The 27,642-nt window shown below is 57.6% G+C and overlaps 15 protein-coding genes and 3 non-coding genes across 18 annotated transcripts; 11 read left to right on the top strand and 7 right to left on the bottom strand.

Moving 5' to 3' along the window:
- Positions 1–149: 149 nt before the first annotated feature.
- On the bottom strand, positions 150–265 carry EHS24_004191. Its single transcript has one exon. It is a non-coding gene; the product is annotated as a tRNA-Tyr (tRNA).
- Positions 266–1,152: 887 nt separating this feature from the next.
- EHS24_004190 (uncharacterized protein) lies at positions 1,153–2,586 on the bottom strand (the record flags this gene model as incomplete). Its single annotated transcript, XM_028619814.1, has 4 exons — positions 1,153–1,967; positions 2,008–2,171; positions 2,244–2,415; positions 2,460–2,586. The coding sequence occupies 4 exons, from the start codon at positions 2,584–2,586 to the stop codon at positions 1,153–1,155; spliced, it is 1,278 nt and encodes a 425-aa protein (XP_028478786.1).
- Positions 2,587–3,287: 701 nt separating this feature from the next.
- Positions 3,288–3,368, top strand: EHS24_004189. The gene has a single exon. It is a non-coding gene; the product is annotated as a tRNA-Ser (tRNA).
- A 170-nt stretch (positions 3,369–3,538) lies between these two features.
- Positions 3,539–5,238, bottom strand: EHS24_004188 (uncharacterized protein; the record flags this gene model as incomplete). Its single annotated transcript, XM_028619813.1, has 2 exons — positions 3,539–5,121; positions 5,160–5,238. The coding sequence occupies 2 exons, from the start codon at positions 5,236–5,238 to the stop codon at positions 3,539–3,541; spliced, it is 1,662 nt and encodes a 553-aa protein (XP_028478785.1).
- A 1,140-nt stretch (positions 5,239–6,378) lies between these two features.
- Positions 6,379–7,784, bottom strand: EHS24_004187 (uncharacterized protein; the record flags this gene model as incomplete). Its single annotated transcript, XM_028619812.1, has 6 exons — positions 6,379–6,419; positions 6,468–6,617; positions 6,801–6,979; positions 7,245–7,392; positions 7,447–7,532; positions 7,720–7,784. 6 exons carry the CDS (start codon positions 7,782–7,784, stop codon positions 6,379–6,381), a joined length of 669 nt encoding a protein of 222 aa, XP_028478784.1.
- A 1,111-nt stretch (positions 7,785–8,895) lies between these two features.
- Positions 8,896–9,668, top strand: EHS24_004186 (uncharacterized protein; the record flags this gene model as incomplete). Its single annotated transcript, XM_028619811.1, has 2 exons — positions 8,896–9,160; positions 9,205–9,668. 2 exons carry the CDS (start codon positions 8,896–8,898, stop codon positions 9,666–9,668), a joined length of 729 nt encoding a protein of 242 aa, XP_028478783.1.
- Positions 9,669–9,997: 329 nt separating this feature from the next.
- Positions 9,998–10,565, top strand: EHS24_004185 (uncharacterized protein; the record flags this gene model as incomplete). The annotated part of the gene is made up of 3 exons (XM_028619810.1): positions 9,998–10,231; positions 10,299–10,452; positions 10,513–10,565. The coding sequence occupies 3 exons, from the start codon at positions 9,998–10,000 to the stop codon at positions 10,563–10,565; spliced, it is 441 nt and encodes a 146-aa protein (XP_028478782.1).
- A 395-nt stretch (positions 10,566–10,960) lies between these two features.
- On the top strand, positions 10,961–11,441 carry EHS24_004184 (uncharacterized protein; the record flags this gene model as incomplete). Its single annotated transcript, XM_028619809.1, has 3 exons — positions 10,961–10,997; positions 11,051–11,145; positions 11,238–11,441. 3 exons carry the CDS (start codon positions 10,961–10,963, stop codon positions 11,439–11,441), a joined length of 336 nt encoding a protein of 111 aa, XP_028478781.1.
- Positions 11,442–11,626: 185 nt separating this feature from the next.
- EHS24_004183 (uncharacterized protein) lies at positions 11,627–12,144 on the top strand (the record flags this gene model as incomplete). The annotated part of the gene is made up of 3 exons (XM_028619808.1): positions 11,627–11,690; positions 11,724–11,836; positions 11,956–12,144. 3 exons carry the CDS (start codon positions 11,627–11,629, stop codon positions 12,142–12,144), a joined length of 366 nt encoding a protein of 121 aa, XP_028478780.1.
- A 473-nt stretch (positions 12,145–12,617) lies between these two features.
- EHS24_004182 lies at positions 12,618–12,705 on the bottom strand. Its single transcript has one exon. It is a non-coding gene; the product is annotated as a tRNA-His (tRNA).
- An 821-nt stretch (positions 12,706–13,526) lies between these two features.
- On the top strand, positions 13,527–14,047 carry EHS24_004181 (uncharacterized protein; the record flags this gene model as incomplete). The annotated part of the gene is made up of 4 exons (XM_028619807.1): positions 13,527–13,617; positions 13,685–13,782; positions 13,837–13,996; positions 14,043–14,047. The coding sequence occupies 4 exons, from the start codon at positions 13,527–13,529 to the stop codon at positions 14,045–14,047; spliced, it is 354 nt and encodes a 117-aa protein (XP_028478779.1).
- A 271-nt stretch (positions 14,048–14,318) lies between these two features.
- EHS24_004180 (uncharacterized protein) lies at positions 14,319–14,743 on the top strand (the record flags this gene model as incomplete). Its single annotated transcript, XM_028619806.1, has 3 exons — positions 14,319–14,370; positions 14,426–14,529; positions 14,570–14,743. 3 exons carry the CDS (start codon positions 14,319–14,321, stop codon positions 14,741–14,743), a joined length of 330 nt encoding a protein of 109 aa, XP_028478778.1.
- A 1,176-nt stretch (positions 14,744–15,919) lies between these two features.
- On the top strand, positions 15,920–16,561 carry EHS24_004179 (uncharacterized protein; the record flags this gene model as incomplete). The annotated part of the gene is made up of 4 exons (XM_028619805.1): positions 15,920–15,992; positions 16,030–16,136; positions 16,321–16,501; positions 16,539–16,561. The coding sequence occupies 4 exons, from the start codon at positions 15,920–15,922 to the stop codon at positions 16,559–16,561; spliced, it is 384 nt and encodes a 127-aa protein (XP_028478777.1).
- Positions 16,562–17,249: 688 nt separating this feature from the next.
- Positions 17,250–18,356, top strand: EHS24_004178 (uncharacterized protein; the record flags this gene model as incomplete). Its single annotated transcript, XM_028619804.1, has 1 exon — positions 17,250–18,356. The coding sequence occupies one exon, from the start codon at positions 17,250–17,252 to the stop codon at positions 18,354–18,356; it is 1,107 nt and encodes a 368-aa protein (XP_028478776.1).
- A 221-nt stretch (positions 18,357–18,577) lies between these two features.
- On the bottom strand, positions 18,578–19,800 carry EHS24_004177 (uncharacterized protein; the record flags this gene model as incomplete). Its single annotated transcript, XM_028619803.1, has 3 exons — positions 18,578–19,213; positions 19,250–19,529; positions 19,574–19,800. 3 exons carry the CDS (start codon positions 19,798–19,800, stop codon positions 18,578–18,580), a joined length of 1,143 nt encoding a protein of 380 aa, XP_028478775.1.
- Positions 19,801–20,081: 281 nt separating this feature from the next.
- Positions 20,082–21,769, bottom strand: EHS24_004176 (uncharacterized protein; the record flags this gene model as incomplete). The annotated part of the gene is made up of 9 exons (XM_028619802.1): positions 20,082–20,255; positions 20,295–20,474; positions 20,512–20,776; positions 20,814–21,067; positions 21,165–21,239; positions 21,281–21,350; positions 21,502–21,548; positions 21,601–21,713; positions 21,754–21,769. 9 exons carry the CDS (start codon positions 21,767–21,769, stop codon positions 20,082–20,084), a joined length of 1,194 nt encoding a protein of 397 aa, XP_028478774.1.
- A 726-nt stretch (positions 21,770–22,495) lies between these two features.
- On the top strand, positions 22,496–24,731 carry EHS24_004175 (uncharacterized protein; the record flags this gene model as incomplete). The annotated part of the gene is made up of 10 exons (XM_028619801.1): positions 22,496–22,693; positions 22,742–22,993; positions 23,063–23,193; positions 23,381–23,415; positions 23,460–23,550; positions 23,601–23,784; positions 23,824–23,994; positions 24,032–24,448; positions 24,496–24,604; positions 24,655–24,731. The coding sequence occupies 10 exons, from the start codon at positions 22,496–22,498 to the stop codon at positions 24,729–24,731; spliced, it is 1,665 nt and encodes a 554-aa protein (XP_028478773.1).
- Positions 24,732–25,019: 288 nt separating this feature from the next.
- Positions 25,020–27,323, top strand: EHS24_004174 (uncharacterized protein; the record flags this gene model as incomplete). Its single annotated transcript, XM_028619800.1, has 1 exon — positions 25,020–27,323. One exon carries the CDS (start codon positions 25,020–25,022, stop codon positions 27,321–27,323), a length of 2,304 nt encoding a protein of 767 aa, XP_028478772.1.
- Positions 27,324–27,642: the final 319 nt, after the last annotated feature.

The following is a 27,642-nucleotide window of genomic DNA, read 5'->3' as shown; positions in this document are numbered from 1 at the left end:
GAAATTCGGAAGTAGTCGTCGTCCACCTCAATTCCTTCCGAGTTTTTCAATCTACCTTTCGTCCACCACTCCCACATGACCTCGGGCTGCTTGTCCATCAAAAGCAGCAAAAGATGAGCTCCTCGTCGCTCTCGCAACGCTGCTCATGCTCTCTGAACCCTGATTCGAACAGGGGACCTACGGATGGATTTGACTTCCAGTTGGAAGGGAGGTGTAGACAGTTAACAGGTTACAGTCCGGCGCAATACCACTATGCTATTCAGAGGACATGTGTGGGACGTTCAGGAAAGGCGTAGCCTGTGTTCGTTTGGTCCTCTAGTCGTCGGAAGGTTGCCCTGGTGCCGTTATTGATGTTCTTGACTTGCTGAATTTCTTGTCAGCATTGCGAGGCCATCGCTTTTTGAGACCATGATGGAAACAGCCAGCGGTGGGGCCATCGATTGTAAAGCATAGAATTAATCAAAATATATATTAAATAGCTGCAGATGCACATCTATGTATGCATCAAAGCAGTAAGCGATACCTGCTGCGGTTGGAAAGCTGTGTAGGCGGGTGCATGAGGCTAGGGGAATGTAGGTTAAATGATGTGCTGCCACATGCCCTTGATGCTGCCACATGCCCAAAATAGTCGAAGACATATCGTCCACTCCTATAGAAACCACATCCAGTACCTGCTCCTGTTCACCTTACCTCGACCGTTGCCGACCAAATAGGCCCTATCCGCAACCGCTCACTCACAGTGCGAGGGGGGACAGGATAGAGGACGGTGTCTTCCTGAGCGGAAGGCAATGCCGGGTGTTGGTCGAGACGTCAACCCAATCTTTTTGCATCACACCTTGTTGCATACACAACATACATGCATCGTAACGCCATGTGGCTCACGTTATCCGAATTCCTCTTCTGGACTTGTTATTTACATACGCACTCTTTGCTGCGACGCCTTCCTCACCGCAGGTGCTGCCACAGGGAGCACTCCACTCCTAACGTTCGCCAATTTCCGCGACGGAGTATGCATTTTGATTCTTGCCAGGCTCCTTCGCCAAGCAGCATGCGTGAATCACGACGTGTCCGAGTTGGGGCAGCGATTCGACAGTTGTATCCTGGGGCGGCCGTGGGCTTCACAATCGGTATCCTGGGTTTCAGGTTGACGAGCTAAACGTTCTGGACCCAGTTGCTTCTCGACTTGAGTCGGACAGTGTAAAAGGCGCAGTCTTTGGTCTTTGCAAGGTAGGAGAAGACATGTTCGTTCTGCTCTGGACGAAGGTTCTTGAGCAGGCTTTTGAGAGATTGACCCTTGTAGAGCTGCGTGGTGTTATCCGGGCAGGATAGGGGCCGCGATCGTGGATGGCTACAGGTCCACCATCCGGCTGGCAGATGCGGAGACGCACGTAGCCACATGGGAGTCGTTTCATGTACGAGCACCTTAATCGCAGCTGCCATGGCCAGAGCCTGGGTAGTTGACAGGTGCGTTGTAAACGTCGCAGGGAAAAAACTGCGTGATCTGCGCCATAATGTCGGCAGTCGACGTCCAGCGAAGTGCAGCCACGCCGCTTTCGAGGTTGACAGAAGGATCGAGTTGTCCGAGTTCCACGGCTGCGTCATAGGCCTGGTGGGGATATAAGAGACGGCACTAGCGCATCTCGGATTTGGGGATCTGTTGAAAGCGAGGTTGGGTACGGTGGCATCGGTGTTCACCGTTCTCGGACGTCGCCGCTGCTGATCCGCCGCAGCGTGGACAAGACAGGTTTGTTGTTGGGGCGTTGAAGCCCTGTGACGCTTTCTGAGCTGTTCCGGTGTCGAGCCGAGCACCGTTGTCGTTGACAGCCGACTTCCATCCCATCTCTCGCCGGGCCTGGTTGTACGCAGCGAACCGGTGTTCTGCGTGAAATACCAGATACCGGCGAACACAGGTGCAGTGGCACCGGGAGAACATCCCGCGGCTGCATGCACCGTAGCTTCTGTGGCCTCTGGGCTCCGTCAGAACAGATGCTAAGGCGCGCAACTCACCTTGACGTGTGCTCGGAGGTTGGCCGCAGAGTGGAAGGCCCAGAAGCGATATAGAATGACTTGACTGCTCTGTCCGTTGCGGCTGGCCCATCACTTTCACTCCGTTTCCTTTTGCTTCTGTTTGGGTGGGGTTGAGCTGCGTTGGTGTAAGGTGCTTCCACTCGCTGCCGAGGTTTGTTGGATCAAATCCGTATCCTTGGACACCGATGGCGAAGAGGTCGTCGGTGACGACGTACTAGAGCTGGTTTGTGTTAGAAGTGTTGGCGATAGCTACTGCGACACTCAAAAACGTGGCACACTCATCGACCATCGGCGCCTCGCTATGGGCCGTCCTGTCAATGTTGATAAGCCCAATGAGCGCCGCCTCATCTTGGAGAGGACCAGGCAGGGGACAAACAATGGGTATGGCTGCATTCTTTCAGTCAGTCAGAGCGACGCGTGAGTTAACGCACTGGTTGGGATGGGAGGGGCCACTGGGGCAGACGCGTCGATGGAGGGCACCTTGGGCGTCGAGGGACGTGAGCCACTTCCAGCCCGTGTGGTGCGGGCAACACGCCCGGGGTTGCCAAGGTGGTCCATGGAGGGACTTGTTTAGTGCAGTGGAGGCAGCTTGGGGAGGGTAATGGTGAAGATGGAAGCTCGTACCAAGTTGTTGTGTTCCGGGGTTGACTCAGCCTTCCCCGACCAACAGATCGTCGTTGGAGGCAGCAACGATCAGGTCCGCAGCGGTGGGTGAAGGACGCACTGTACACTGTGGCACCAGGTGGGCCAAGCGGTCTCCCCGCTGTACTACTGCATCGCTGTACCGCGGCTGTCAATGTGGTCACTATGGAAGCCATGGAAGCTGCTTCACGGGCATCTGGGCACCTTTGGCCTCTGGCCAACAGCGCTGCGTCCGACGGGCGGGAGGTGCCACAAACCACTACCAGCTGCGACGGAGAATGGCACCGCAGAGTTGAACCGTCCCCAGCTCTGGTCATACACAGGTCGCGCGTATTGATGGAGGAGAATCCGCTACTGGTGAGGGTAGACACCGCATGGATGAGGGGTTCAGAATCAGCACAGCACAGAGGTACTGGCTGGTGGCCCGAAAATCCCACTCGGCCAAAAATCCAAAAAAGTCGCCGATCACCCGGATCCGCCGCTCCCACTGTTCCATCCACCTCGTTCCGACACACCATCCTCCGGACAAAACTCCTCGTTACTCAACCCACCATGCATGCATTGCAACCATTCTTGCATGGATTGGTAGCTCTGCATCAGGAGAAGACAGCATCGCGGGCAATATGGCGGAGTGGTTAACGCGATTGACTAGAAATCAATTTCCTTCGGGAGCATCTGTTCGAATCAGGTTATTGTCGAGTGATTACATCCGAGTAATCGGATGGCTATCTCTTTTGGCGTTGGGGGAGATGGGTCTTTTGGACAGGGAGACAGCGGGCATGACGCGTACCTGACCAAACCTGCCTCCCTCTCCATTTGCTGATCGTAAAGGCTCGTTTCATCATGATACTTGTACTGGTCTACAAATCTATTGTCCAGTGGACATTGTCTGACGCCCCTTCTTGGCCTTCTTCGCCTTGCCCTCTCCTCCCCTCGCCATGCGCTCCTCGTCTGCGCGGTCCACCCAGCGGTCTAGCCTGTCTGGTACCAGGCCATGCTCCAGCAGCTGCTCGGGAGTGAGGTTGCGGAGCAACAACGCGCCGAGCTCGTCCCAGCGGTCGCCGACGTGGCCGTCTGTGCCACGCACAAACTGGGTCATCTTGGGTCTGCCTTCGGAAAGCGACATCCAGACTGCGATACGCTGCTCCTCGTAGCGGTCGTACAGGCGGAACAGGGTGCGAAGGGGGGAAGGGTAGGACGATGTCGGGGCGCCGTCCGAGTCGTACGCAGAGTCAACGGACATGATGTCGTCGTCGTCAGAGTCGTCAAGTTGGTCGTCATCCTGGTCGTCATTATTGTTGGCGTCGTTTGAGGTCTCGGTGCCGTTCGAGCCCATGCTCTCGTCTTTGACCTCTTCTTCCTCTTCCTCCAGCCACTCATACCGCACGGTCGCGTCGATGAGCACGCCCACGTGGCGGTTACGAACGAGGTTGACGGCTGTCACAAGACAGCCCTCGAGGTCGGCTTCGGCGGTCTCGTCCCACGCCGTGTCGTCTGCGGGATCGGCGTCGGCGTCATCGCCATCCAGTGCTCGGCGCTTCACCGCATCGATGGTGACCGTAGCCATGCCCAAGGCGAGGTCGCAGTTGAGCAACTGAGCTTCGAGAGCGACACGCGCGGGTCGGGAGCGTGCAGTCGCCTCGTTGGCGGCGCGTTCCTTCTTGTTCTTGCCTGGCGGAGTCGTCGAGGGCAGAGGCAGTCGGTCGAGCACCGCCACACATCCCCCAAATGTGATGAGCGCGGCGTGCAGGCGTGCCGCTGAAAGCGGGGACATGGCGGGACCAGGCGATGGGCTGAGCGTCTGTCCGCGGTGGAGTCCGCTCTTGGGGCGGGCGGCCGCCTTGGACAATGCGGTTGTGAGAGAACGCGCACGCTCAAAGAGGGGCGCAAGGGAGCGTGGTGTGTGTGGGAAGACGGAGGCCAGAACAGCGTGCTCCACTGCCGAGACTGAGGGTGTCGAGGTCGAGGTTGTCGACGTCGACGCTGATGCCGAAGAGGTAGTGGTCGTGGTGGTCACGGAGACGTCGAGCAGGATCGGAAACAGAATGAACGTTCCCTCCAGGCACTGCCTGAGTGCAGCATGGGCTGCCTTCTCGTTGAGAGCCGGCTCGTCCTCGTCGAGCGCGGCGTTGATGTAGCGCGAACAGGCCACAGCTCCATTGAGGAAGCCTGTGAGCATGAGCCCAGTGTGGGCGGCCACATCAGGGTCCGTGTTGGTCTCGGCCTTGACCTGTGCTCGCTCCTCTCTTGCCGCGACGGCAACCTTGAGGCCAGCGGCAAACGTGCCAATGTCGCAGAGCGCGGCGCGCAGCTCACTCGAGGTGGGTGTGCTGGAGCTCTGCGCGGCTGCCGTAGCTGCCGCAAGGAGTGAAGCAGAGGGGAGAGTGGTCGCACTCCCGAAGAGGCTGGAGATGGAGCGTGAAAGGGAGAGACGTTTTGGGAATAGCGCGCCTTGATACTCGTTAGCTACATAGATTAGCTTGACTCACGACGTGACTTTGGCAGGACGCCGTCGAGGGTGGGGAGGGTGAGCGTCCAGCTCGTGTCGAGCCCGTCGGCGGTGCTCATGGGGGGTATATCTAGGACGAGTGATGGGGAGACGACAAGGACAGAGTGGTGGACAGGGAAGGTGTACTTTGTGGGACCGTCCGTCGTGCTGGGTGACGGTGCGCTGTGGGTGGCGAATACCGAAAAACGGGCAGGGCCGGCTGTGTGAAATGCGGGGCCCACGACACAGTAATCTCGTGTCAACCGGCGGACGTGGCCGTGAAAAGGGGTGCGAAAGAATGACTGGGGCGAGACGCTGGTGGTGGTGCCAAGCAAAGTTGTTGCCGAAAGGGTGCTGCAGAGAAAGAGAGAGAGTGTGTGTGAAACAGAGCAAGGTGCGACGACGTCGTGACCTTGGACGGTGATGCGAGGGGGACCGGCGTCGACGGCCTGGCGGAAATTTTGGACCTGGACCCGTGTGCCCGTGTGCCCGTGTGCACGGACCGTCTGGCTGGACACTGGCTACTGCGGAGCGACACCACGGCAAATGGTGTGATGGTGTAGAGGGTGGCTGCATCACGCAAGTGGAAACTTGCTGGCAATAGAACACAGGTACACGGAACCCCACTATTGTCTGTTGACTGGCAATCGTTGTGCTACTGAAGGCGGAAGGACCGTAACCGATCCTTCGCGCCATTGTTGACGAGCTCCGTTTCCCTTTGACTCGGCACATCACAACGATACTTCAAACGTGCCAGCTGCCGAAGGTGGGTGAGCTGGAGACCCCTATCCGCCGTCTGCCGGCCGGATCGCGCCTCAGCGTGTGCATGGTTCAACTCTATGGTATGTGTTGCGAATCGTGCGGCAGTTGCGCCTCGGTTTCTCTCCTCTCAACTGACTGTGTGCAGACAGCCAGGCAGGTCTCAAGAACCAGACAGCAGAACCTCAGCATCGCAAGAACGAACCGCTCAGATTCTTGGCATAAGGAGGCGAGGTCTGCGTCGCGGGATCGCTGCCAGTCTTGTGACTGGGCACGAAAACTGCTCTCTCAAAGGCCTGTGTGTTTAGCGTGTGGAGCCGCCTATTAGCAGCAACAACGTTAGCGAGATGAGGCGTTGTGATCAAGAGTCAGTGAGACTGTTACGCCAGTGCCCAGGGCTCTCGCAAGCAGCAAAACAAGCTCTTCATTCTTCAACCAATCCTCGAGTTTCCGCTTTTGTTTTAAAGAGTCTTGATGAGGTCGTCGGCCTGGGTGACGGTGGCTACACACTCAGCGCTTGCTCACAGACCAAACACGTCTCGTTACTCACACTTGCCAGAGTCGGGCTCGACCTTGATGCTGACGACCTTGCCGTCCTCAATGACAATGACCGAGCGCTTGGAGCGGAGGTTGCCGAGGCCGCCGGTGGCGTCGAGGACAATGCCGAGAGCGTGGGTGAGCTCACCCTTGTCGTCACCGGCTGGGAGGGTGTCAGCTCGCAATTCGACGGCGTGCAACCAGTCTATCTGAACCGCTGCCAGGATGGACTTGTCATCCGCAGCCCAGGTCACTGGCCTGGGCCCCGATCATGTGCTTGGCCGACAGCGACAGCTGCATTCAGACCCGGTGGCCAGCTGTCCCGCAAACCCTCCACTGTACTCACCAAACTTGACCGACTCGTTGGGCTCGAGACCAGCCTGCGAGAGGAGGTCCTTCTTCCAGGCGTTGACGACGAAGAGGTCGTTGACCGAGACAATGTAAATCTCGTTGACGCCCTTGCCCTTGAACTGCTCGTAGAGCTCAATGTAGCCGGGAACCTGCGAGTGGCAGGTGGGAGTGAAGCTGAGGTGTGTGAGCTGCGTTTCTGGGGACGGGGATGGAGGAGGCGCAAGTGAATGGAATCGGCGGTCGATCACGGCAAGCGACACAACGTCCTTATCCGGCGGATCACATTGCCGATAGCAAGAGGTACGCGACCAATGCCGTCACACACAATGTTTCCAGGCCAACAGGTATCCCACTGTTGTGGATGCGTGTGTGTGGAGAAGGGGGAGGTGGGAGGGACGTGGAGGTCCGCTCTGGGGGGCGGGGGCGTTGGGTGACTCACGCGCCGGGAACGGTGACGATGACGTTCTTGCCCTTGAGGCCGGCAAAGTCAATGGTCGAGTTCATGTCACCGATACGGATCGAGACCGAGGGGACGGGCGAGCCGGCCTTGACCTCGGCAGCGGTGGTGAGGCTAGCGGTAGAGGAAGCTGTTGACAATGTCAGCATGGTTCACACGTTCACCCCGCAGCTGTGTCACGTACCCATCTTGAACTGGATCTGGGGACGACGGGGGGCGAGGGTGCGGGGCGAGGTGGGGACGGCGAAAGTGTGCGCGGCGCGGACGGCACTGGAGTTGGATGGATGGGTAATGGAGAGAGAGGGGAATAGGGAGCCGAGATTGAAGATGGCGGTTGGGGGTGGGCATGGGGGAGGACGGCGTGGTTAGTCACAGTTCGCGGTCGGCACGATGTATTTGCCGGGCGGTTGGGGGAGCCAGCAAAGCTGGGCCCTGCGCGCGGAGGGAGGTTACTTACATGGCTGAGCGGAGGGGGGTAGCGATACGAGCTGCGCGGAGGGCGGTGCGGGGAGCAAGAGACATGGTGAGGAAGAAGGATGGGGTAGCGTCGGTTATGAATGGAAATGGGATGTGGTGGGGAGGCGCGTTTGGGGTGTGGCTGGGGGCAATTGTGGGAACGACGGGTTGGACCATTGCGTCAGTCTGATCCAAATCTCGCCCTGGCCGCGGCAAAGCGCCCATCTGGTTGGGCGGGAGAGGCTCAAAACGTCCCATTCACGTGCAGGCCACTGATCCCACTCATTCATGCATTGTCAGTTGCACAGTTGACAAGATCTGGTTGTCGGCCATGAGGACCACGGCAATACATGGGGTTGTCTGCCAAGTTGCACGACAAGGCAACCCCTGTGACAAACATGGATTTGGCCACCTTTGGGCTACCCATTCCCGCCTCTGCGAGTTGGCCCCGCTTGACAGCGTTTGTGGAATTTGTGGCAGTTCCACCCAACAAAGCCTTCTGCTATTCCAAATGATAGACACTTGACATACTCACCTGTGGAGAGACATATGGACGCAATGAGACAGTACGACGGCGAATGTTCCTCACAGAAGTGCAAGTGAGCATCGTACGAGGTGAACTTCGAACTACAAGCGAGTTAGATTCAACAGCCACGCAAAGTGACTCACCCCATTCTCTCGCTGTCCGTCACGGTCGAGCTACGGCGTGCGGTTGCTCACATTGCCATTTGCAACAACCAGATCGAGACGAGAGAGATAGCCGAGCGAGGTCGCGACGACGCGTCGTCGTGTTTTGCGGAAGGGATCGATATAGTACGACCCAGAGCCCCCACATGCGACACCCCGCATTCCAGTTGCACAATGACATCATCGGCTTTCTAATAATCCTTGAGTCGTTCCGAGACGCATGTTCTGAATCTTCGTGGATCCTGAGAGGCCCATCTTGAGCAACAGCCATGGCTCATCGCTGACAAACGTTGTCTCGTGTAGCTCGCTACATCGCTTATAGCTTAGATGCACAACGCGTGGGCCCCTCCGAGTCGGATATCAATGTCACGGGACCGTGGCGTTTGTGTTTTATATATATCTGACAACACTTCTTCCGACGTCTCACATCTCACTTCACAACACAAACAACCCCAACCACCTCCCCTCACAACCACCACCTACCCACCACATGCCCACTTGCGATATGCCGTCAGCTCACACTCCTGCCCAGCTCGAAGAGTTTGGCTGGACCGCCGTTCCGCGCGACTTTGCTACCGTGCTCAAGGGCGTCAAGCCGGCCGTCATCATTGCTGCGGCCGACATCAAGGTCCCGACCACCGAACTCGCTCGCAAGGTCGACGAGTATGCCAAGCGCGAGCTCCCAGAGGGCACTTACAACCACTCTCTTCGGGTTTACTACTACGGCAGGGCCATTCTCAAGCAGCACTTCCCCGGTGGGTAGCTAAACGTCACTGATTTGTCCCAGCTGACACACCAGAATGGAAGCTCACCGATGAGACACTCTACATCACCGCTCTCCTCCACGACATTGGGTGCACGCCGTCCAACCTCAGGGCCACCCTCATGTCGTTCGAGTTCTACGGAGGCCTGCTCGCCCTCGACCTCCTCAAGTCGTCCGGCGCCCCGCTTCCTCAGGCCGAGAATGTCGCCGAGACGATTATCCGCCACCAGGACCTCGGCGAGACGGGCACCGTCACCCAGCTGTGCCAGGTTATACTTTTGGCTACTGTGTTTGACAACGTCGGTCTCAACCCCGAGCTCATCACGACCGAGACGATCCAGCAGGTGGTCCAGCTTTATCCCCGTAACGGCTGGACCAAGTGCTTTGCCGACACTGTTGGGGAGGAGTGTGCGCTCAAGCCCTGGGCACACACCACTGCGATCGACGGGTTTGCCGAGAAGATTATGGGCAACACTCTAATGGCGCCTTACGACAAGTGAGAGTGTTTGGGCTGGTAGCTGGTAGGCTCTGTGTACGTACGAGGGTGGTCGAGGGTGGTCAGTGGAGTCGGGTCCAGTAATTTTTGGTTGTCGGAACGGCGGGCACGTATGCAAGCGGGAGCCTCTCAGTGAACAACCTAACGTGTCACTAACATGGCTTTTGCCATCAATTCTACCACTTTGGAAGTCGTGCCGTTGATCAGCAGAGCCATCAGCGGCCCAGCCGCCGCTGGGCTTGAAAGTCATCACCTTCCTTCGCTTCCTCACCTTCCTCCAACTGACTCCATCACTGATCTCATTATTTACATCACACATCCACGCCTTCTAAGATGTCCAGCGCCTCTGCTAGTCCCGAACTCGAAGAGGAGCCCTACGTAGACCGCAAACCTCGCTGGGCTACCGAGCGTCAGTTGTTGCTGTCGATCGCATCTGACACGCAGCCACCCCGACGACTGGTGACCTTCGCGCCACCAGCAAATTCAAGATCACCATCCGCGACCCGCAAGATCACGAGTTCATATTGTACGCCGGACGGAGCTCCAAGTGGTCTAAGATCAAGGCGAGTACATAGATGCAGCTGTTCGATGGGTACTTGAGCTGCTTGGAGGGGTTAAAAGGCTCACGCCGTAGGCCGTCTACGCTAGCAAGAAGCGCGCCGACCCCGCGGCCTTCCATCTCACCTACGACGGCCAGCGCGTTGACCTCACCGGTCGTACGACGGTCGGTGATTCGCTCGAAGATGAGGAGCTCGAGGAGGGTGTCGTTGTTGATGTGGTCCTCGCCCGTGAGTATCCCTATCTGACGCGGGGAAAAGGTTTCTGATGGCTGATGGTTGACTTGGTAGAGGTCGGCGGTGGCGTTCGTGGTTTGGGTGGCGAGACGATCTGTGATTCATAGGTTCTCAGTAGAGCAATAATCGTCATTGAGCTCTCTCTCGAGCTCTAGATATACATACTGTTCCCACAAGCCCTTCAGAAACGACATGCAACATTCCCTCTCAGCACCTGGGCTTCCTCCACAGAGTGACACTGGGTGACCCATCAGCCTCGTGTCTCCGTCACTGTGTGCAGGGGGGGCGGCGGAAGCTCGTCAACTGATGCAAGGATTGGTGGACACACACATGGCAAATGCTCACGCTTCTCGTCCAGCGCCCCTCGGCCGACCTTACTTGACTCTGTTCAACATCCACTTGACGTTGACCATACGTCAACCGCCCCTCGACCGACCTCACTCGACTCTTCTCATTGTCCACTCGACTTCAACCCCACTGTCCCTCAAGCCTGCACATCACAATGTCCTTGTCGAGCCCTCCCAAGACCGCTGCTGCCGGTGAGTACCCTTCCGAGGACAGGAGATGATGCCATCGAGGCTGAGGCTAGCAGCGGAGGATGTCCCAGTCTTGCTCAAGCTCGTTGCGCAAAACGGCGCCGAGACGTTCATGAAGGTCAGGCGTAATACAAAATGGCTGAAAATCAAGGTAGGCAGAAACCCACTACATACGTGCTCCCTTCCCACCTGCCACAGTCACCCGCCCCGATCAGCGGATCAGCTGGCTGATCCATTTGGCAGATGGCATTCGCCGTGCAGCAAAAGCTCGACGAGCACGCCCACAGGTCTTTCCGTCTCCACCACGACGGTATTCGCGTTGACCATGCCGAGGCGCGCGTTGGCGAGCTCCCAGAGGACGCGCTGGAGGAAGCGGAGAGGGGCGAAGCGGTGAGAATCGATTGGCACCAGCGGCAAATGGGCGGCGGTGTGCAAGGAGGTGTCTGATCGGAAGGGGGTGACACGCAAGTTAGGGGGAGATAGATTGTCAGTTGCGTCCAGTTGCAGTCTGCAGTCGTCATGGAGATGGATGTGCGAGGAGCGTGTGGGCGCCCCTCCACGTCAAGCACAGTTTGCCATCCTCAAGTTGCGTTCTCTTTATCCCACTTAAGCGCAGTCCTCTTGAACCCACTATGTCGAGCTGGAACCCCTCTCCCAAGGGACAACCCGGTCGGAAGACCAACGTCAAGACCACAGGTGAGTGTCTCTGGTGGCATTGTGGTTACAAAGTGACTGATATTGCGGCCTACAACAAGCCAAAGTTCACCCTCACGGTCCGCGACAACAGCGGCACCAAGGTGTCTATATCGGTCAGCGACACAACCAGCTGGCTCACGCTCAAGGTAAGCAACACCTGCCTCTACTCCCTCCCCCTCGATATGTACCGGGGCCTGATGTGATGGTACTTTGTTCCGCAAGTCAGGACAGCGGTGGATGGCAAAGACGCTGACTGAGACCTCAGATTGCCTTTGCAAGGGGCCTGAACTTGGATGACGACACGATTTACACCTCTCGGCTTCTCCACGATGGCCTGCGTATGGACCACCTCAGCGAGCCCGTGGCCTCGACCCTTCCACAGGACGCGATTAAAGATGCCACGGCTGATAAGGAGGTCATTATTGAGTGGCAGTCACACTTGCTTGGCGGCTAGGGCCAAGTGGGGGCAGCTGCCCAAGGGGTTGTATCAAAGTGGCAACCATACGGGAGAGCAAGACGAGGTTATGCATGTGGTATGAGAGTACATTGGTCCATTAGTGGGATGGGCAGCAGTACTCAGGATGTCGGAGGATCAGCACGCCGATCGGAGCACACCACACCTCCTGTATCCGCCAATCGTCGAGCTTCGTGGCGCACACATCAACCAACATCGACCACGTCGGGTCGCTATAACCCCACCCACATGACTTGTAACGTCACTGAATGTAGGTGCAGTGTCGGTCATCATTATGGACACAGGTTGACTGTATGGCATTCGAGTTCCACGTCCCACCGACCAAAAACATTGATCGGCCTGTTCTGGCATTTCCACCTGCCTTCCTCCATCCACTTCACAAACGACGTGTAAGTCTACCAAGCGACAAAAGGGCAAAAGGAAAGCTGCTAGATCGCTCTACATGCTTCACGTGCGCGTACGCTGAGTCGAACAGCGGTTGGCTCAGAATTGCGATTGAACACCACAACGAACAGTGATAACCACCTACACTATACACGCTTGATGTCAAGGACACACAGAGCCACATAGTGAGCTGTCCCAGAGTTGGTGACGATCTTGTCCGCGTTGTTGCAGGGCCGTTGCCTAGCTCGTGCACCTTCCCAGGTATCGATTAGTAAGAATGCGGCCACGGATCCACGGAGAGCACTTCGGTGACACTGTATGAAGACCCTTGAGGGTGTCCCGCACGTGCTCGACCCTGAGACTTCTACTGAGGCTGGCTGTCATGGCTTCCTTGAAAGTCAACTGCATGATCCCCGTAAGCCGGAAAGTGGGCACTCTGGTCTCTGCTTCCCGGAGAGCTATACGCAGTGGAAACCAAGTCGCAGGAGACAGTAGACAAACCGAAAATCTTGCTCCTGCAACGTTTTGCTTCATTTTTGACACATTTTCCCAAATTTTCGACATACCACTCCGCCGACTTCCTACGATATATTAGCCGGCACCCACAGCACGATACCTGAGACACTTTGAGTTAACCAGCAGCGGATACACCGTGTCTTGTCATAGGGAAGCAACCCTACAGCACCGTGGGGTCTCCTTCGCGGCTCAATCTTCTAGACATGGTGACCCTGATGAACGCCACCGACAGCTATCGGTGATGATGGTGGTGCAGTATCAGCGAGGCTGGATGCGCGATGTGAATTGAAAGCTGGCCCACAGCGTACCACTGAAAAACGGTAACGTTTCTGTGTGCGTATGTAGCGTGGACTGCATGACTGCATTGTGTCTGTGGGGCGCAGGGGCGGTACCGAAGACCGAGGTATTCTTCTCACGACATTCACCACGCGGACTTCACAATCACCCACTCCCTCTCAGTAATGTCGTGGACTCATAGCCGGTCTACTACTCCACGTCGCCAAACGAGCTCCCCGAGCCCAAGTGGAGAACGCCTGTCCATTGAGCCAAAGAGTATGTGTTCCATGGAGCCGTTTGGGCTGGGTTGCGAGACCCTTCATGGGCTGACCGGAACCCCAAGGGGAGGTCAGGTCTGTCAGGATCAGACTTCGCGATCAGTCCGAGTCCAAGAGCGCAGAGTTCAAGGTCAAGGTCACCGTCCGGTGGATTCAGCTCAAGGTGAGTCGTGAAACAGTGGTCGGTCGACGCTGCTCAGACGCGTCTGACGCCCAGGAACTTTACGCCAGGCAGCACAGCGACATGGATCCCACCTCTCTCCGTCTCATTCTGGAGGGCAACAGGGTCGACCTCACCCCGGATTCTGTTATCGCCGACAGTCTTGACGAGGATACCGTGGAGGGCGAGGTGATCACCGTCGATGTTGTGCTTGAGCGTGAGTGTGCAACGCCTTCCCATGGCTCACCCATCAGAGGTTGGAGGTTGATCTCTCCCCGAGGCGCTTCGCATGTATTTCGCCTTTCCAGTATTGTGGTAGCAGCGGCTGGCAGGAGGTCTCCATAGGCGATAGGAGACGTTTTGTGACAAGCCGATGACATTCGGTGCTTCCATGTGCTGGGGCGAAGCGCTTCTCAAAGTTCTGATGTCAGAGTACTCGCACCATCATGCCATGGGCGAGGTGTCATGCCCGCGAGTATATCACTCACTCCCCTGGGAACTCCATTTCCTCGTCTGTTCTCAATTTCCTCCCCTCAACCATGTTCTGTGAACTTAGTCCTGATTCTACAGCTCCAAAGACATGGGAGGACGGTGAGCTCATACCACCCAACGCGCACGCACTTGGGTCCCCACCAACCCCTCCCAGACTTGTATTACGACGAAATCGAAATCCACATCCCCAACCCAGCTCACGAAAACGAGTTCTTCTCGTTCAGAGTCAAGTCGTACATCAAGTGGAACCGGATCAAGGTGGGTTGGGGAACCACTGGGCAGAAAGTTTACTCCGCAGCAATCATATGCCGACTTGACCGGCGCCGACCCCCACACTATTCATCTGTTCTTTGAAGGCGAGCAAGTGGACGCACACGACGAGTCGTCGGTACTGGAGACTCTCGTCTTACGGGACATGGATGACGATGTCATGTTCATTGAAGTGGGGCACGAGTCTGATACTCGGTCATGAAGGGGATATGCATTTGTGTCGTCCGACGGAAACTTGCGTCATTGATTGCACGCCGACGGCTGGCGTAGACGTTGTGCACCCACACCCACACGTCTAAATCTCGATAGACTGGGTCACACGCTGCGCATGCGAAGCACGTCATTTACATTGTCAGAGAGGGGCGAATTGCAACGTCCGTGCTGTATGATGCAAGCAGCTTCCAGGTGCAGTGTCGCCATTTGAGTGATGGTTGATGGCCTCCCCGGTCCGTTTGTCACCCAACCCACTGACGGCTTCCATTCTGGTTATTCACTGTTGCCCAATCAATCAGTTCTCCGCCCACAATGAAATCTCCTTCTTCTACGGAAGCGTCTCTCCCAAACAATGCAGCGCCTCCTCGTTCTTCTCCTCAAGGCAAGTATTTGCACCGCCGAAACCAGTCTGCCACACGAAACGTGGATGACAAATCTCTCAGAGTACTTCTTTATCGTCCTCCGTCCGGACGACGGCGGCGAGTCTGTTCACTTCCGGGTCTTACGGCGTGCTCCCTGGTCCAGGATCAAGGTATTTGTTGCCTCCCAACATTTGGGGGTATGGGGTCGTTAACCACCATACCTAGTTAATTGTTCCTTGGCTGAGGGGATCAGACATGTTGACGATGCAGACCTATTTTGCTACCACGAAAGGTTGCAACCCTGCAAGCATCCAACTTTGGTACCGCGGCCTTCTCCTAAACACTGATCCAGAATATGACAGCCGCGTAGGAGATGTAGAGGGCCTTGTGAAAGCAGGACATGGTGTCATTGTTGTGACGACCAACGACCAATCAATCAACCGTGAAATTGATGGGATATGGACCCTCATTGTCCGGCCGTGAGCTTTAGTTCCTTCCGCCAATCTTCTGTCGTTGAAAGATTAGATACAATGGATACACCTGATTCAGATAGTGGATGTAACGCATGCGTGCATGCGTGCATGCACAAGCAAAGGGATGATGCATGATGGAAGATGTGCCCGGTGGCCGCAACTGGTGATTAGTATGAGGACGAAAGGGGCATGACCATTTTGGCCCAATGCGGCCACACCGCCCGCTGCACTGCCGAAACGTCAGTGCTGTCCGCTATATACACACGCCGCCCGCTCACCTGGTTCTCATCCATCCATCTCCCCTCTCTTAACCCTTCAACAACACTTCATATGATCAGCCGCTCCACAAGCCCCTGCTCGCCCCGTCCCCCTACTCGTACTGCACCCCGTTGGGCAGAGGCTAGTCAGTTGTCCGAGGCGCGAGAAAAGCTGACATTCAGCCTCCGACATGAACACCGCCCAGCACTTCAAAATCTGTCTGCGCGATCACAAGAATCGCGAGATGGTGTTCAACGTCAAGCCTACTACGACGTGGTCCAAGATCAAGGTGAGTGGCATGGGTCTAGGTACGACTTGGGGAGTCGATTTTCTGGCTGGGGACGGTCCATATTGAACCGGCCAAAAGGCCAAATGTCGGTTGCTTCTTGGCGCGCTGGTCGCGCTGGCCACCGTCACCCCATCTCTGCCCGGATTTCCATCACCGACTGTTGAGCTAACACTTTTCTCACCAGAGCCGCTACGCATTTGAGAGGGGAGAGTACCCGGCGGACCTCCGGCTCATGCTCAACGGCAAGCGCCTCGATACCAACCGCATTGCTCGCGTCATGGACAACGCGGAGGAGCTGCAGGACGAGGCGGACGACACCGACAATGAGGACGATGATGGCGTTGTGATTGACGTGATGCTCAACCGTAGGTACAAATTCGTTTACAGAAACTGACCTCGCAGAGGAAGGTGGTTCTGCAGTTTGACTACCCCATGCAGATGCTGTGGGCGACCGCTTCGTGACCTTCTGTACATTCCTATCATATCCGGTTTCATGCTATACAACCAAGAAGAAGGCTCCAGGCGGCAGGTGTTGGTAGAGGACGCTGCAATCCTACTGTGTGTATGCATCACGAATGCTAAGTCTTCAAATTCGAGAAGTAAGGTGTGAAACGGTGCGCACCGGCCAAGCGAAGCGCATTCAGCGGGACACGCGCGACAGGCGCATCCGCTGGCCGCTGGCCACTGATCACTGATCCACTGATCGCCACATACTGTAAAAAAGCCTGCCTTCTCCGGGGGTCACTGAGCACCAACAAGACAACTGAAAAAGCTCATGCACAGACGTATATGCAGGGACATTGTCAAATCTCTCGCATATCCCACATGCATTGTGGTCCACCTTGTCCCTCCTGTCTGATGGGCGCGAGAGAACATTCCACGAAGCGCAGCGAGGGCGCCATCATAAGCCATCATCACCAAATGGCTGGAGCGATTGACGGGCGACAGCAATCTGGTGTCAACATCCACTCACCACCATGGACACCGTCGAGTCGAGCAATGCATATATATCACACCCACTCAGTCGTGGTATCCCTTCCATTTCACTTCAGATCTCCTTGAGAACGACTCCTTCACCAAACGAGACAACCAAACTCAGCGCCGACACCAACCATGGCACCCAAGTTCTGCCTTCCGCGTTTCGACCACGACAACGATGCCTACTGGACCTCCTACCTCAACGGCACGCTGTACCGCACCTACCCTCGGACCAAGACCACCCACTCAGTCTCTCCAGTGGCCTGGGTATCCACCACCGATGCGAGCACGTATCCCACACCACTCACTCCACCCCTCACCCCGTGTACCACCAGCACTCCGTCGCTGCCGACTCCTCCCCCTTCTCCAAAGGAGACTCCACAGGACCTCATCACTGGCATGATGGACTATGACACGGCCGTCCTCGACCTCATTGCCGCTCTGGCACTCCCAGACTTCAGCCCCACCAACCCCGCCACCTCGGCCGGCTACAACTCTCTCCGCGGGGCCTACAATGTCATTTTGTCGCGGCTGGACGACACCGAGCGGCGTATCGCACGCACTGTCGCCGGACTCGACTTGCCCGGAACCATCCCCGCGCTGTTCTGGAGCGACCCCAACTCGTACGCTCGCGCAGCCGTCTCGATCGCATCCTACGCGTGCCTGCACTACGGTGCGCACCGGGGTAGCCAGTTTCTCGACGCGGTGCTCGCCGAAACCACCCAGCGCGTCCTCGCCAACACCGCCCGGCTCCGCGCCCACCTCGCCGTGGCCGACGGCGCCTTTGTGGGCTGGGTTCCCCCCTGCTTCGGTGTCGTCCCCTCGGACCACCTCGCGGGGTACAAGGAACAGTACCGCCACCTCCCACCCACGGCAACGTTCTGGCACTGCGGGCAAGGCTGGAATGCGGGCGTGCTCCGTTTCGAACCCCGGCGTGGCGTACTCCCTCCGCTCAAGGCGTGCTTGAGCTCGCCCAAGCTCGTGGCCCAGAATGGATCGCGCAGGTCCAGCTCAAGCTCAAGCTTTGACGCTCACGGGAAGCGCGGTGGAGTTGTGCTGGTGGTGCAGAGGGGAGTGTGGTGGGGCATCACCGAGCCAGAGTGGGAGGTGGAGGCCAAGGCGGCCGTCCTGGCGCCGATCACGGCGCCCGCGCTGTGGCCTGCAGGTATCTGGTCACCCACGTCTACTGCCACCGGTGACCTTGACGGTACACCCATGAGCCACATTGTCGACCTTCCTTAGACGGTCTGGGAGCCCGTACACATGCCTGTTTGTTGTTTTATTGTAATTTTCTGCACTTCTTTCCTCCCCCATTCCTCCATTATTGGCGTTTAGCGCAAATAGCGCAATCGCCATCACTGATGACTGACTTGGATTCATGCAGTGACAGTCAAGCAGACATGGGCCAGATACATTAATATTAACATGTCTACGGAGTTGACCTGGCCAGCCGCTGTACGGAATCAACGGCCGAGGTGGGACCACTCGCCACTGGAAAACCCAAGCGAGTAGTGCTCCTTCTCGTCCTCGGACAACACCACCTGCGGGGGGAAATTGACAAATGTGGTGGTACGAGGCGTCGACCGCCTTCCCTTGACGCGGAGCTTCTTGGCCTTGGGCCTGGGAGTGGGCGACCCCTGCGAGTCGGCCATATCGGCCGCAGTCGACGACGAGGCCACGGGAGTCGGCGGAGCCGATGGCCTGGGCGTGACCGCGAGTTTACCTTTACCCTTGTCACGAGGAAGCAGGACCGAGGGGGACGCGGTTGGCCTTGCGTAGGGGGACGGGATGGAGCGGCAGGGTTGGAGAACGGTTCCGGATAGCGTGGTGTACTCCTCCCTGCCTCTCTTGTTCAGCGGGCTGGGAGAGGGAGGAGGCGAGGGGAGCTTGGGTGGAGACATGAGCGTATCCTCGTCCTCGTCCATACAGCCTGATGGGGCCGGGGGGTCGACATTCATCCACGAGGTAGGGCGAGTTGGTGTGCTGGGCTCTGGGTCGAGTTCGACTCTGACGCTGTTCGAGGAATGCACGTCGAGAGGTGAGCAGGGCGTGGTTCCAAATAACAAAGACGAGGCTGTTTCACCAAGGATCACATCATGCTGATGGGTTAGCTTCGGCCTGTTTTGCGTACCCACGTTAAACCAAACGACCTTGTCACTCCATCCCGTCCAGCCAAACACAGAGTGCTCGGTAACGTTGTCCAACCACCTGTCATCGTACTCGGCATGTCCGTCCATACCAATCTCGTAGTCGAGCGGGAGCCAGCCGACGAACGCGCCAGCCCGCTGCATAAGGTTGCGGAGAGTCGCAGTGTCAGAGTACATCTGCCTGATGTGGTCTTTGGACCTGGCGAGGTTGATCACAAACTGATCAAAGAGGCCGGCGTCCGACCAAAAGATGGCGGGGACGGTGTGGCTGCACAGTGAGCTATGGAAAGGAGGCCGTAGGCTGATACCCACCGAGTAGTCTCTGGTGAACTACCAGTCAGGACGCGGATGATCAGGCGCTCCAGCTGGCTGACCTCGAGTGGGGCACCGTAGAACGAGTCGATGATGGCGCGCCATTCCACCTCCATGGGGTTTGGATAGCCCATTGAGAGGAGGACGTTACGGACCTGCGTGACTTGGAGAACGTCATAGTCGACGAGAAGGGTGCGTAGGGTCGAGAGATTGGAGATGTCGAGCATTGTGGCAGGGCTGAGACTTGAGGACCCCGTCGGAGGAGAATGATGAGAGAGAGGAGAGGGAGAGGTTGATCAGTGAAAGAGACGTTATATGCAGGGTCCTGATCGTAGAGGAGGCTGCCGTACGCGTCTGGCGCGTCTGGCTTCCTGCAGATAGCTTGTGACAGCCGTGTCTTCGCGGGCGATCAGGGCCCCAAACGTGCCATCATAGGATGAGGACTGTGTCAGGGGCTGGCATCATGACTTGCACTATACTTCTGCACAACAAAACCGTCGTTTAGCTTTCACCGACGCCTCTTGACGGCTAATGTTACTTCTCGCTCCACTTTGGTGGCTCGTGCGGCGGCACGCTCGGTGCGAGAGCTCTTGATGACAATAACCTCCTCCTCCTCTTCCTCTTCCTCCTCTACCTCCTCCACCTCCTCCACCTCCTCGCTCAGCTCGCTCAGCTCGCTCGACTGGCGTAAGCTGGGTTACTTGTGTCGTGCGAAGCTCACCGTATCTCCACGCTTGCGCTTTATGACACGGCCCTTGACCGGTGACTTTGCCGCCTTTGCCGCCTTGGGTGCCTTTGATTTGCCGTTGATTTCAGATGGCAGTTTCTGGAGCTCGGTGACTACCGCGCTGGTGCGCCCAGCCACAGTGACAAACGCTATTGTTGCGGGCTTTCCATCCGGCTGACGGGTCAGCACTGCTTGAGAGCGCGGCACCCACCAAGAGGAGGAACTGTGGAACTCCTGGCTTGCTATCCTCCTCACCACCTTCGACTTCTGCCTTGATCTTCTTGCCCTTTGGCTTCTTCTTCCCCTTGTCCCACCTGAACCGGAATAGCCAACTGTCAGGGAACAAGCTCGAATCGGCATTGACTTCGATGGCCTTGAGGGGGATCTCGCGCAGGAGACGGTGGAGCTCAGAAAGGTCGTGCTCTGTGAGCGCTGGGACAGGGCATAGGGGATGGATGCGGGCCTGATACAGTACTCTGGGTGGGTCAGCAGCGACATTAACGATGGACCCACTCGTCTGCGACCCAGTTGCCGACACCGGCGCTGAACGACTGGTCCATGATGACACCCTTGACCGCTCCCTTCTTCTTAAGAAGAAGTTGCTTGAACTCGTCTAGTGATGGGTGGTCGAGGACTGGATCGAACCCCAGCTCAGAAATAGGCGGGTGGGCTGTGACGGGGTTGGGTACAAGTCTCAACCGTCCCAGTCGGCGAGGGTCAATGAATGCCAGCTCACGAGGCTCATCAGCCGCCGTTGGGGCCTTGAGCTTCATTACACTGGTGGGTTAGGCAACGATACGAGGCAAGCACGCACAATTTATGGAACTGGATGGGTTAGCAACACGCGATGCTTCAGCTACCCACCCGCGGAGGCCACGAGTCGCGCGTCTCGCCGAGGTTGACCTTTCGACGATACCATGTCGGCTCCTGTCCCTTGACCTGTTTTGTTAGGCATGGGACCTTTAGCAATACATACATACCTGGATCATGCCCGTCATTCCAAAGTGCATGAGTGGGTACCTTCCATCCCCCGATAGTGTCATCCAGAACCTGAATCAGCGTCAGCAAGCATACAATATAAACCGTGTACCATCAGGGGTTAATCAAACAGGCCCCGCAAAAGTGGAGTTGTAATGGAACCGTGGTGGTGGTGGTCACGTCGCCGCTGGGGCGGCGACTCGGGCTTTCAGCCCAAGCTCACTGCTTGCCTCTCCGCTCGCATCCAGTAATGGTCCTCCCCTGCAGCTCCTGTGCCTACACGATCAGTAAACCTCCTGCGCACCCCAAGCATAACGCTCACAAACTCGACATTGTCTGCGCCGTCAAAGACAATGCTGTCCACAACCGCATTGACCTCCTCGATGACGTAGCCGGTGCACGTCTCTTCGATAAGTCTGCGTGCACGTTCGACCTCTTGGGAGTGGGTCAGACCGGATAGAAGATAAAGACCTACCTGGAAGCTCTGGCATGGTGAGTGGGTGTTGCAGAAGAGGCGCGAGGGAAGGTGTGGTGTATGGCTTCAGAAAACGATACGCAACAGCAACCGCGTATCAAGTGAGTGGAGGTGACTCAACTCGCCGGCAAACGGCATATGGATTTCCGGCAGGGGGGCGTTGAAGACCGACAATGTTGGTTCAAAACCACACGTCATTGTATTTCTCCAGCTCCCTCTAAGACGACAGCGGCCACAGCGGCCAGCGGCCAGCGGCGTCCCAGCGACCGCTCTCGCGGGGCCAGCAATAGCCGCTGTACACCGCAGTTGCTGCATGCCCACTTGTTCAAGGTTGATGCTCTGTCTCGGTGTATGAAGCTGGCCGCTGGCCTTTGCTTTAATGTCTGCGTGGGGACGGTACGAAGCCCATGTGCTCTTCGGGCCGGCAATGGGTGGCGCTTGAGCGCCAAGATCCATAGAGAGTGTTGTTCGGCTCGCGCGGCGCGGCGATGGCCGGTTAACTGGATTTCGGGGTCTTTTTTATTCAGTGTCACAACGGACATGGAGCCCCGAGGGACGGTCAAGAACGACCGTCACTCGTCACTGGGTACGCCACCCAGGCCACGCAAGGTTGGACGGCGCCTACGATATACAACAGGTCTCTCTGTCTGCTCCCACACCCTCCTCTTCCTATCTCTCATCTCACTCCTTTTCCCTTACCCACATCCACCAACCCCAACAACCCCCTGACACACCTTCCAACATGGCTGCCTGGTCCCAGCTTCAGCTGCAAAAGCTGAAGCCCAGTCCCCGCGCCCTGATCGTCGTGAAGCGTATCGGGCAAATCTCGTCGCTCATCCGATTGATGCTCTTCCTCAAGCTCCTCCTCGGCGCCTACCGTCACGTCTATGCCTATGGTATCCTTGGTACCGGCAACCAGATCTACACAGGTATCAAGAATGTGCGTGCTCACAGGCTCGTATTTCCCCCCCACTGACACACGTGTTAGATCATTGTCCGCATCATCCTCAAGCTCCCATCGTCCAAGGCCGAAATGGCCAAGGAGCTGGCCAAGACGCGTAGCGGCCTCAAGGCATCGCTGGCACCCGACACTTTCCCCGAAGGAATCGAGCTCAACGGCACCCGCTCCATCCCCGAGCAGGGCCACGACATTGAGTGGCTCCGCAAGGAGTTCACCAACTTGCACAAGCTTGACCGCGGCGACGTCGAGGGGGGCCGTGTGTCGGGCGCCGTGTACCATGTGAGCCAATCGGATTTGGGGGGTCTTCTCTATCGGCATCTCCCATGACACAGCGCTGACAACTGTTAGGGCGGCCAGGAGCTCAGCAGCATTATCAACGAGGCTTCGGCCAACTTTGTCATCAGCAACGCCCTTCACCCCGATGTCTTCCCTGGTGTTCGCAAGATGGAGGCCGAGCTCGTCTCCATGGTGGTCAAACTGTATGTCCTCGTGTGGGGTGCCAGACCTGTATTGGGTCAGGCCTTGGCAGACACCTTGGCTTCTTTGCTTTTGCAAGGCAAGAACGTCTTCAAACTGCAAATGGCGGTTATCGCCGGTTGCTATGATGGCACGCTTGACCGTACCCTACGCCTTCAACCCATTGGACCGTGTGCTGACTTTTCCCAGCTTCCACGGCGACGTCACTGGCGCATGCGGCACGAGTAAGTGATACCATGTTGAGTGGACGGATCGTAGCTAATGTCAGCCACCTCTGGCGGCACCGAGTCTATCATCATGTCGGTCAAGACCCACCGCGACTGGGCGAGGGCCACGAAGGGTGTCAAGGAGCCCGAGATGTGAGTCACGGTTTACCATCTCAACTCGTTCATTGGAAATTGACAACCAGGGTTGTTCCCGTTACTGCTCACGCCGCGTTCTGGAAGGCGGCCGAGTACTTCTGCATCAAGATCCACACCGTTCCCGTCGACCCCGTCACCCGCCAGGTCGACCCCAAGCTCATGAAGCGCTTCATCAACCCCAACACGATTATGATTGTCGGCTCCGCACCCAACTTCCCCGACGGCATGATTGTTAGTCTTTGACCTCGTACACACAACTGACAGAAACAGGACAGGATCCCCGAGCTCGGCCAGCTGGCCAAGCGTTACAACGTTGGTCTCCACGTCGACTGCTGCCTGGGCTCGTTTATTATTTCGTTTGCGGAACGTGCCGGCTTCACCGAAGGCATCCCCAAGTTTGACTTCCAGGTTCCTGGCGTCACCGCTATCAGCTGCGACACTGTGGGTGCTCTTCCAGCTTCAATTGCTAACCCATCAGCACAAGTACGCTTTCTGTCCCAAGGGCACTTCCGTCATCATGTACCGCTCCAAGGAACTCCGCCGCTTCCAGTTCTTCTGCAAGTCTGACTGGTCCGGTGGTGTCTACGCCTCTCCATCGATTGCCGGTTCGCGTCCCGGTGCTGTACTTGCCGGTGCTTGGGCCGTCGTCAACCACATCGGCATCGACGGCTACACCGAGTCTGCCAAGCAGATTATCGGTGCCGCTCGCCACTTCAAGGGCGAGCTTAAGAAGCGCTTCGCTGCCGACCTGCAGGTTGTCGGCGACCCCCAGCTCTCGGTTATTGCCTTCTCATCTAAGACTCTTAACATTTACGCCGTCGGTGACCGCATGAGCAAGAAGGGCTGGCACCTCAACGCCCTCAACCAGCCTGCTGGCCTCCACATGGCGTTCACCGTGAGTGCCCGAGCTGCAGAGATCGATGGCACAGCTGACGTTACTAGCGCCTTACGGCTGCGAGCGTCGACAGCCTCCTCGACGACTTGGCCGCGGCCATCAAGGAGGAGAAGGCGTCGCCCGAGGCTGCGACCGGCAACCTTGTGGCACTCTACGGTGGGTAACCTGCCGCTGCCTGGCTTCGATAATGGACACTGACATCTCAGGTGTGGGCCAGACCCCTGCCGGCCCCGTGGTTGTGGAGGAGGTTGCCCTGTCCTTCCTGGATATTCTGTACGAGTGAGGGGAGGGTAAATGTTGTTCGTAGCCTTCTGTAAACATCTTTTTTTATGCGCTTATGCCTTCCATGGTGGTCGTGGTTGGGGTTCCTCCCTGCGCCACAAAAAAAGCGCTTACGTAAACATTTTACCCGAGACGCAAACAGACGTCGCACGGAAGCAATTGTCTTCCCAGGCGTGCGAACTTGGTTTCCCTAATTCCCTCGTCTTCCTCGTTCGCACGCCTTCCACGTCCATCAACATCCTCCACTTCCCAAGTCCACCTTGGACATCCATCTCATCCACCACAAGCAATGTCGGGGCAGACTCCGGCAACCCCAACACCGGCTCCTCCAGCCATCGACACGTCTTTTCTTCCACTCACATCGGGCCAAGATGACGTCCCCTTCCCCCTCGTAGACGACGGTGCGGGTCATGGCGATCAGGAAGCCACCCTCGAGGCTCTCCGCGCAGCCTTTAGCGAATCTCACGACAACACCGTTGCAGCCGACGCGGCTCAGGCTGTTCCTGCTACGCTGCACTCGTCAGGCGTGGGCGTTCCATCGGAGTCCGACTTGCCTCCCCCAACGTTGGTGCCCGCCTCCCAGGTCCAGGTGCAAAGCATCGACAAGGCCGTGTCCCAGCTCCAGCAGCTGAGTGCCGCGAACCAGTCTATCGTCGATCAGATGGATGCGCCGCGTATCCTCCAAGGACTCATGGCCAGCTACCGACTCTTGTATGAGGGCCACAGGCGACAGACTGAGCTGGTCAAGAACATTATCGCCAGTATCGAGGGTCGCGGACCGCCAACTATCGACCCTGCGTTTGCCATCTCCTACGTCCCTCGCAGCGAGTACGATTCCCTCAAGGCCCGCTACGATGCTTTGGTCAGCACCTCGAGCCTCCCTTCCGGATCGGGATCTTCCCGCCGCACCCGCATTCTCAAGAGCGTGACTCTTGATGATGGCGATCACGACCGCCTGCGTGATGGCGGCAGCGCGACACCGTTCGTGGACGAAGAGAAGCGCCTCGGCGGCGGTGGCCGCAAGCGCCGTTCCATGAAGCTCGAGCACTTGGTTCACAAGATGGCCAACCGCCGCCTGGGTGTCGAGTACCCCGTGAGCGCATTCGAGTCCAAGGGCACGCGCGATTTGCCCGATCCGGCGAGCATCCCTGCCATGGCAGCCGAGAGTGTCAATGCCGTCGACGAGTTCCGCCCCGACTTCCGCGCCGACGTGAGCTCGAACACGGTCCGTCCCTTCCTCGACACGGTTATTACCGATTGCAAGACCACTTGGAACGAGAGCTACGCCGCCGACGAGCCCGAGGTCGATGAAGACCAGATTGTCAAGTCTGTCCACACATACTGGACGCGTCTCGGCAAGCGCTACGACGAGCAGTTGACCCGCGAGCGCGGTGAAGTCCACAAGGACGAGATTACCCGCCGCAAGCAGAACCAGTACCGTCGCCAGCAGTCGCTTGTGGCCCGTCGCACTGCTGCCTTTGACTCTTCCCCACTCAACCTCTGCAAGTTGCGTGCACTTTACCGTACCCTCCTCACGATCGACTTTGCATCAATGACCAACGAACGTCCCGACCTCAAGCGCGAATACACCGAAGATGAGTGGAATGCGTACCGCAAGCTCCAGTGCGGTACTCGCTCGGCCGATGCCCACGAGGTCGTCGACCAGTTCTGGCTCTCGGCCAACGCCCGCTCTCTTCTCAACATTCTTGACGTCTACTCGCTCGACCAGGCCACCAAGATGCGTCGCAAGGGCCGCCCCAAGCAGCCTGCCCCTACTTTCCACATGCCATCCGAGCTCTGGGACCGCTCCAACCTCCCCCTCCTGCGTCCGAAAGATGCCCAAGGTCTCCCCGTCTCAGGTGCTGGCGGTATCATCCTGTTCAAGTTCCATATCGACGAAAAGGTCCAGCAAGACTACCCAGACTGGGCACAGGGTCTCTATGACAACCCTCCGGTTCCCGAGGAGGACCGTCTCCTCCCCAACCTCACTGACGTGATGAGTGCCAACGCATTCTACCACCTCAAGCCACGTGTCCGCCAGTCGCGCGATGCAGCCATTATCGTCCGCCTCTCGCCCGAGGAAGTTCAGGATGTCCTCACTCGTCCCGACACGGACCAGACCCCTATCGGCACTGGCACCCTCGACGAGTCTGTCGTCGCTGCCTCAGTCGCTGCGGCGGCTAGCGGTGGCGACCCTGATGCGTCCTTTGACCTCTCCACCGCCGACTTTATGTCTGCCCGTGGTCTCGAGTCCATTGTCGCCCTCGCCTCGTCTCAGCTCGTCAACCCCTTCGCCACGCCCGCCCACCCTACAGGCGTGCCCGCGTCGGCCCACTTCCCTCCCAACCTCCAAGCAACCCACGCTGCGCTCATGCCTTACGGCGTGGATGTGTCGCCCGCAACCACTGCTGGCGGAACCATCCATGGGCCTTCTCCCGGCTCGTCGGTTCGCGCACGCAGGCAGGCCAAGCGTATGATGTCCGAGGTCCCCGGAGGGGCCGCTACCCCCGTGGCCAAGAAGAGGCGACCCGCGGGCGAGCCCGAACCCGAGGTCGATCTCAGTGGTGACGCGAGCTTCCTCGATTCGCTCTGAGGTGTGAGAACAGGTTGGATAGGTTAGAGGTCTGGTTACGCGTGATGTGTGTGTGTGGGAGCAAGAGACGAGTCATGGGCGAGAAGAGAGGTTCTTGGTAGAAGCGAGGTTTGAGAGCCCCAGAGGGCGTGGAGTACAGTACTTGTGTGTGTCCTGTGATATCCAAAAACAATGTATCTTGAGACAGACATGTGCCATTATCGACGTTACAACCCGTTCAACTGGGCAACCTTCGACGAGTGACGACAACTCTGAGGTGCATGTGATGCCAAGCCATGCGTGGCACGGGCCTCGATGGTCACAGAGTATAACAATGGGG

Source organism: Apiotrichum porosum, assembly GCF_003942205.1.
Source record: "Apiotrichum porosum strain DSM 27194 chromosome Unknown scaffold_2, whole genome shotgun sequence".
NCBI classification, from domain to species: domain Eukaryota; kingdom Fungi; phylum Basidiomycota; class Tremellomycetes; order Trichosporonales; family Trichosporonaceae; genus Apiotrichum; species Apiotrichum porosum.
Note: the sequence above shows the minus strand (reverse complement) of the source record. Positions and strands in the feature narration are given on the sequence as shown.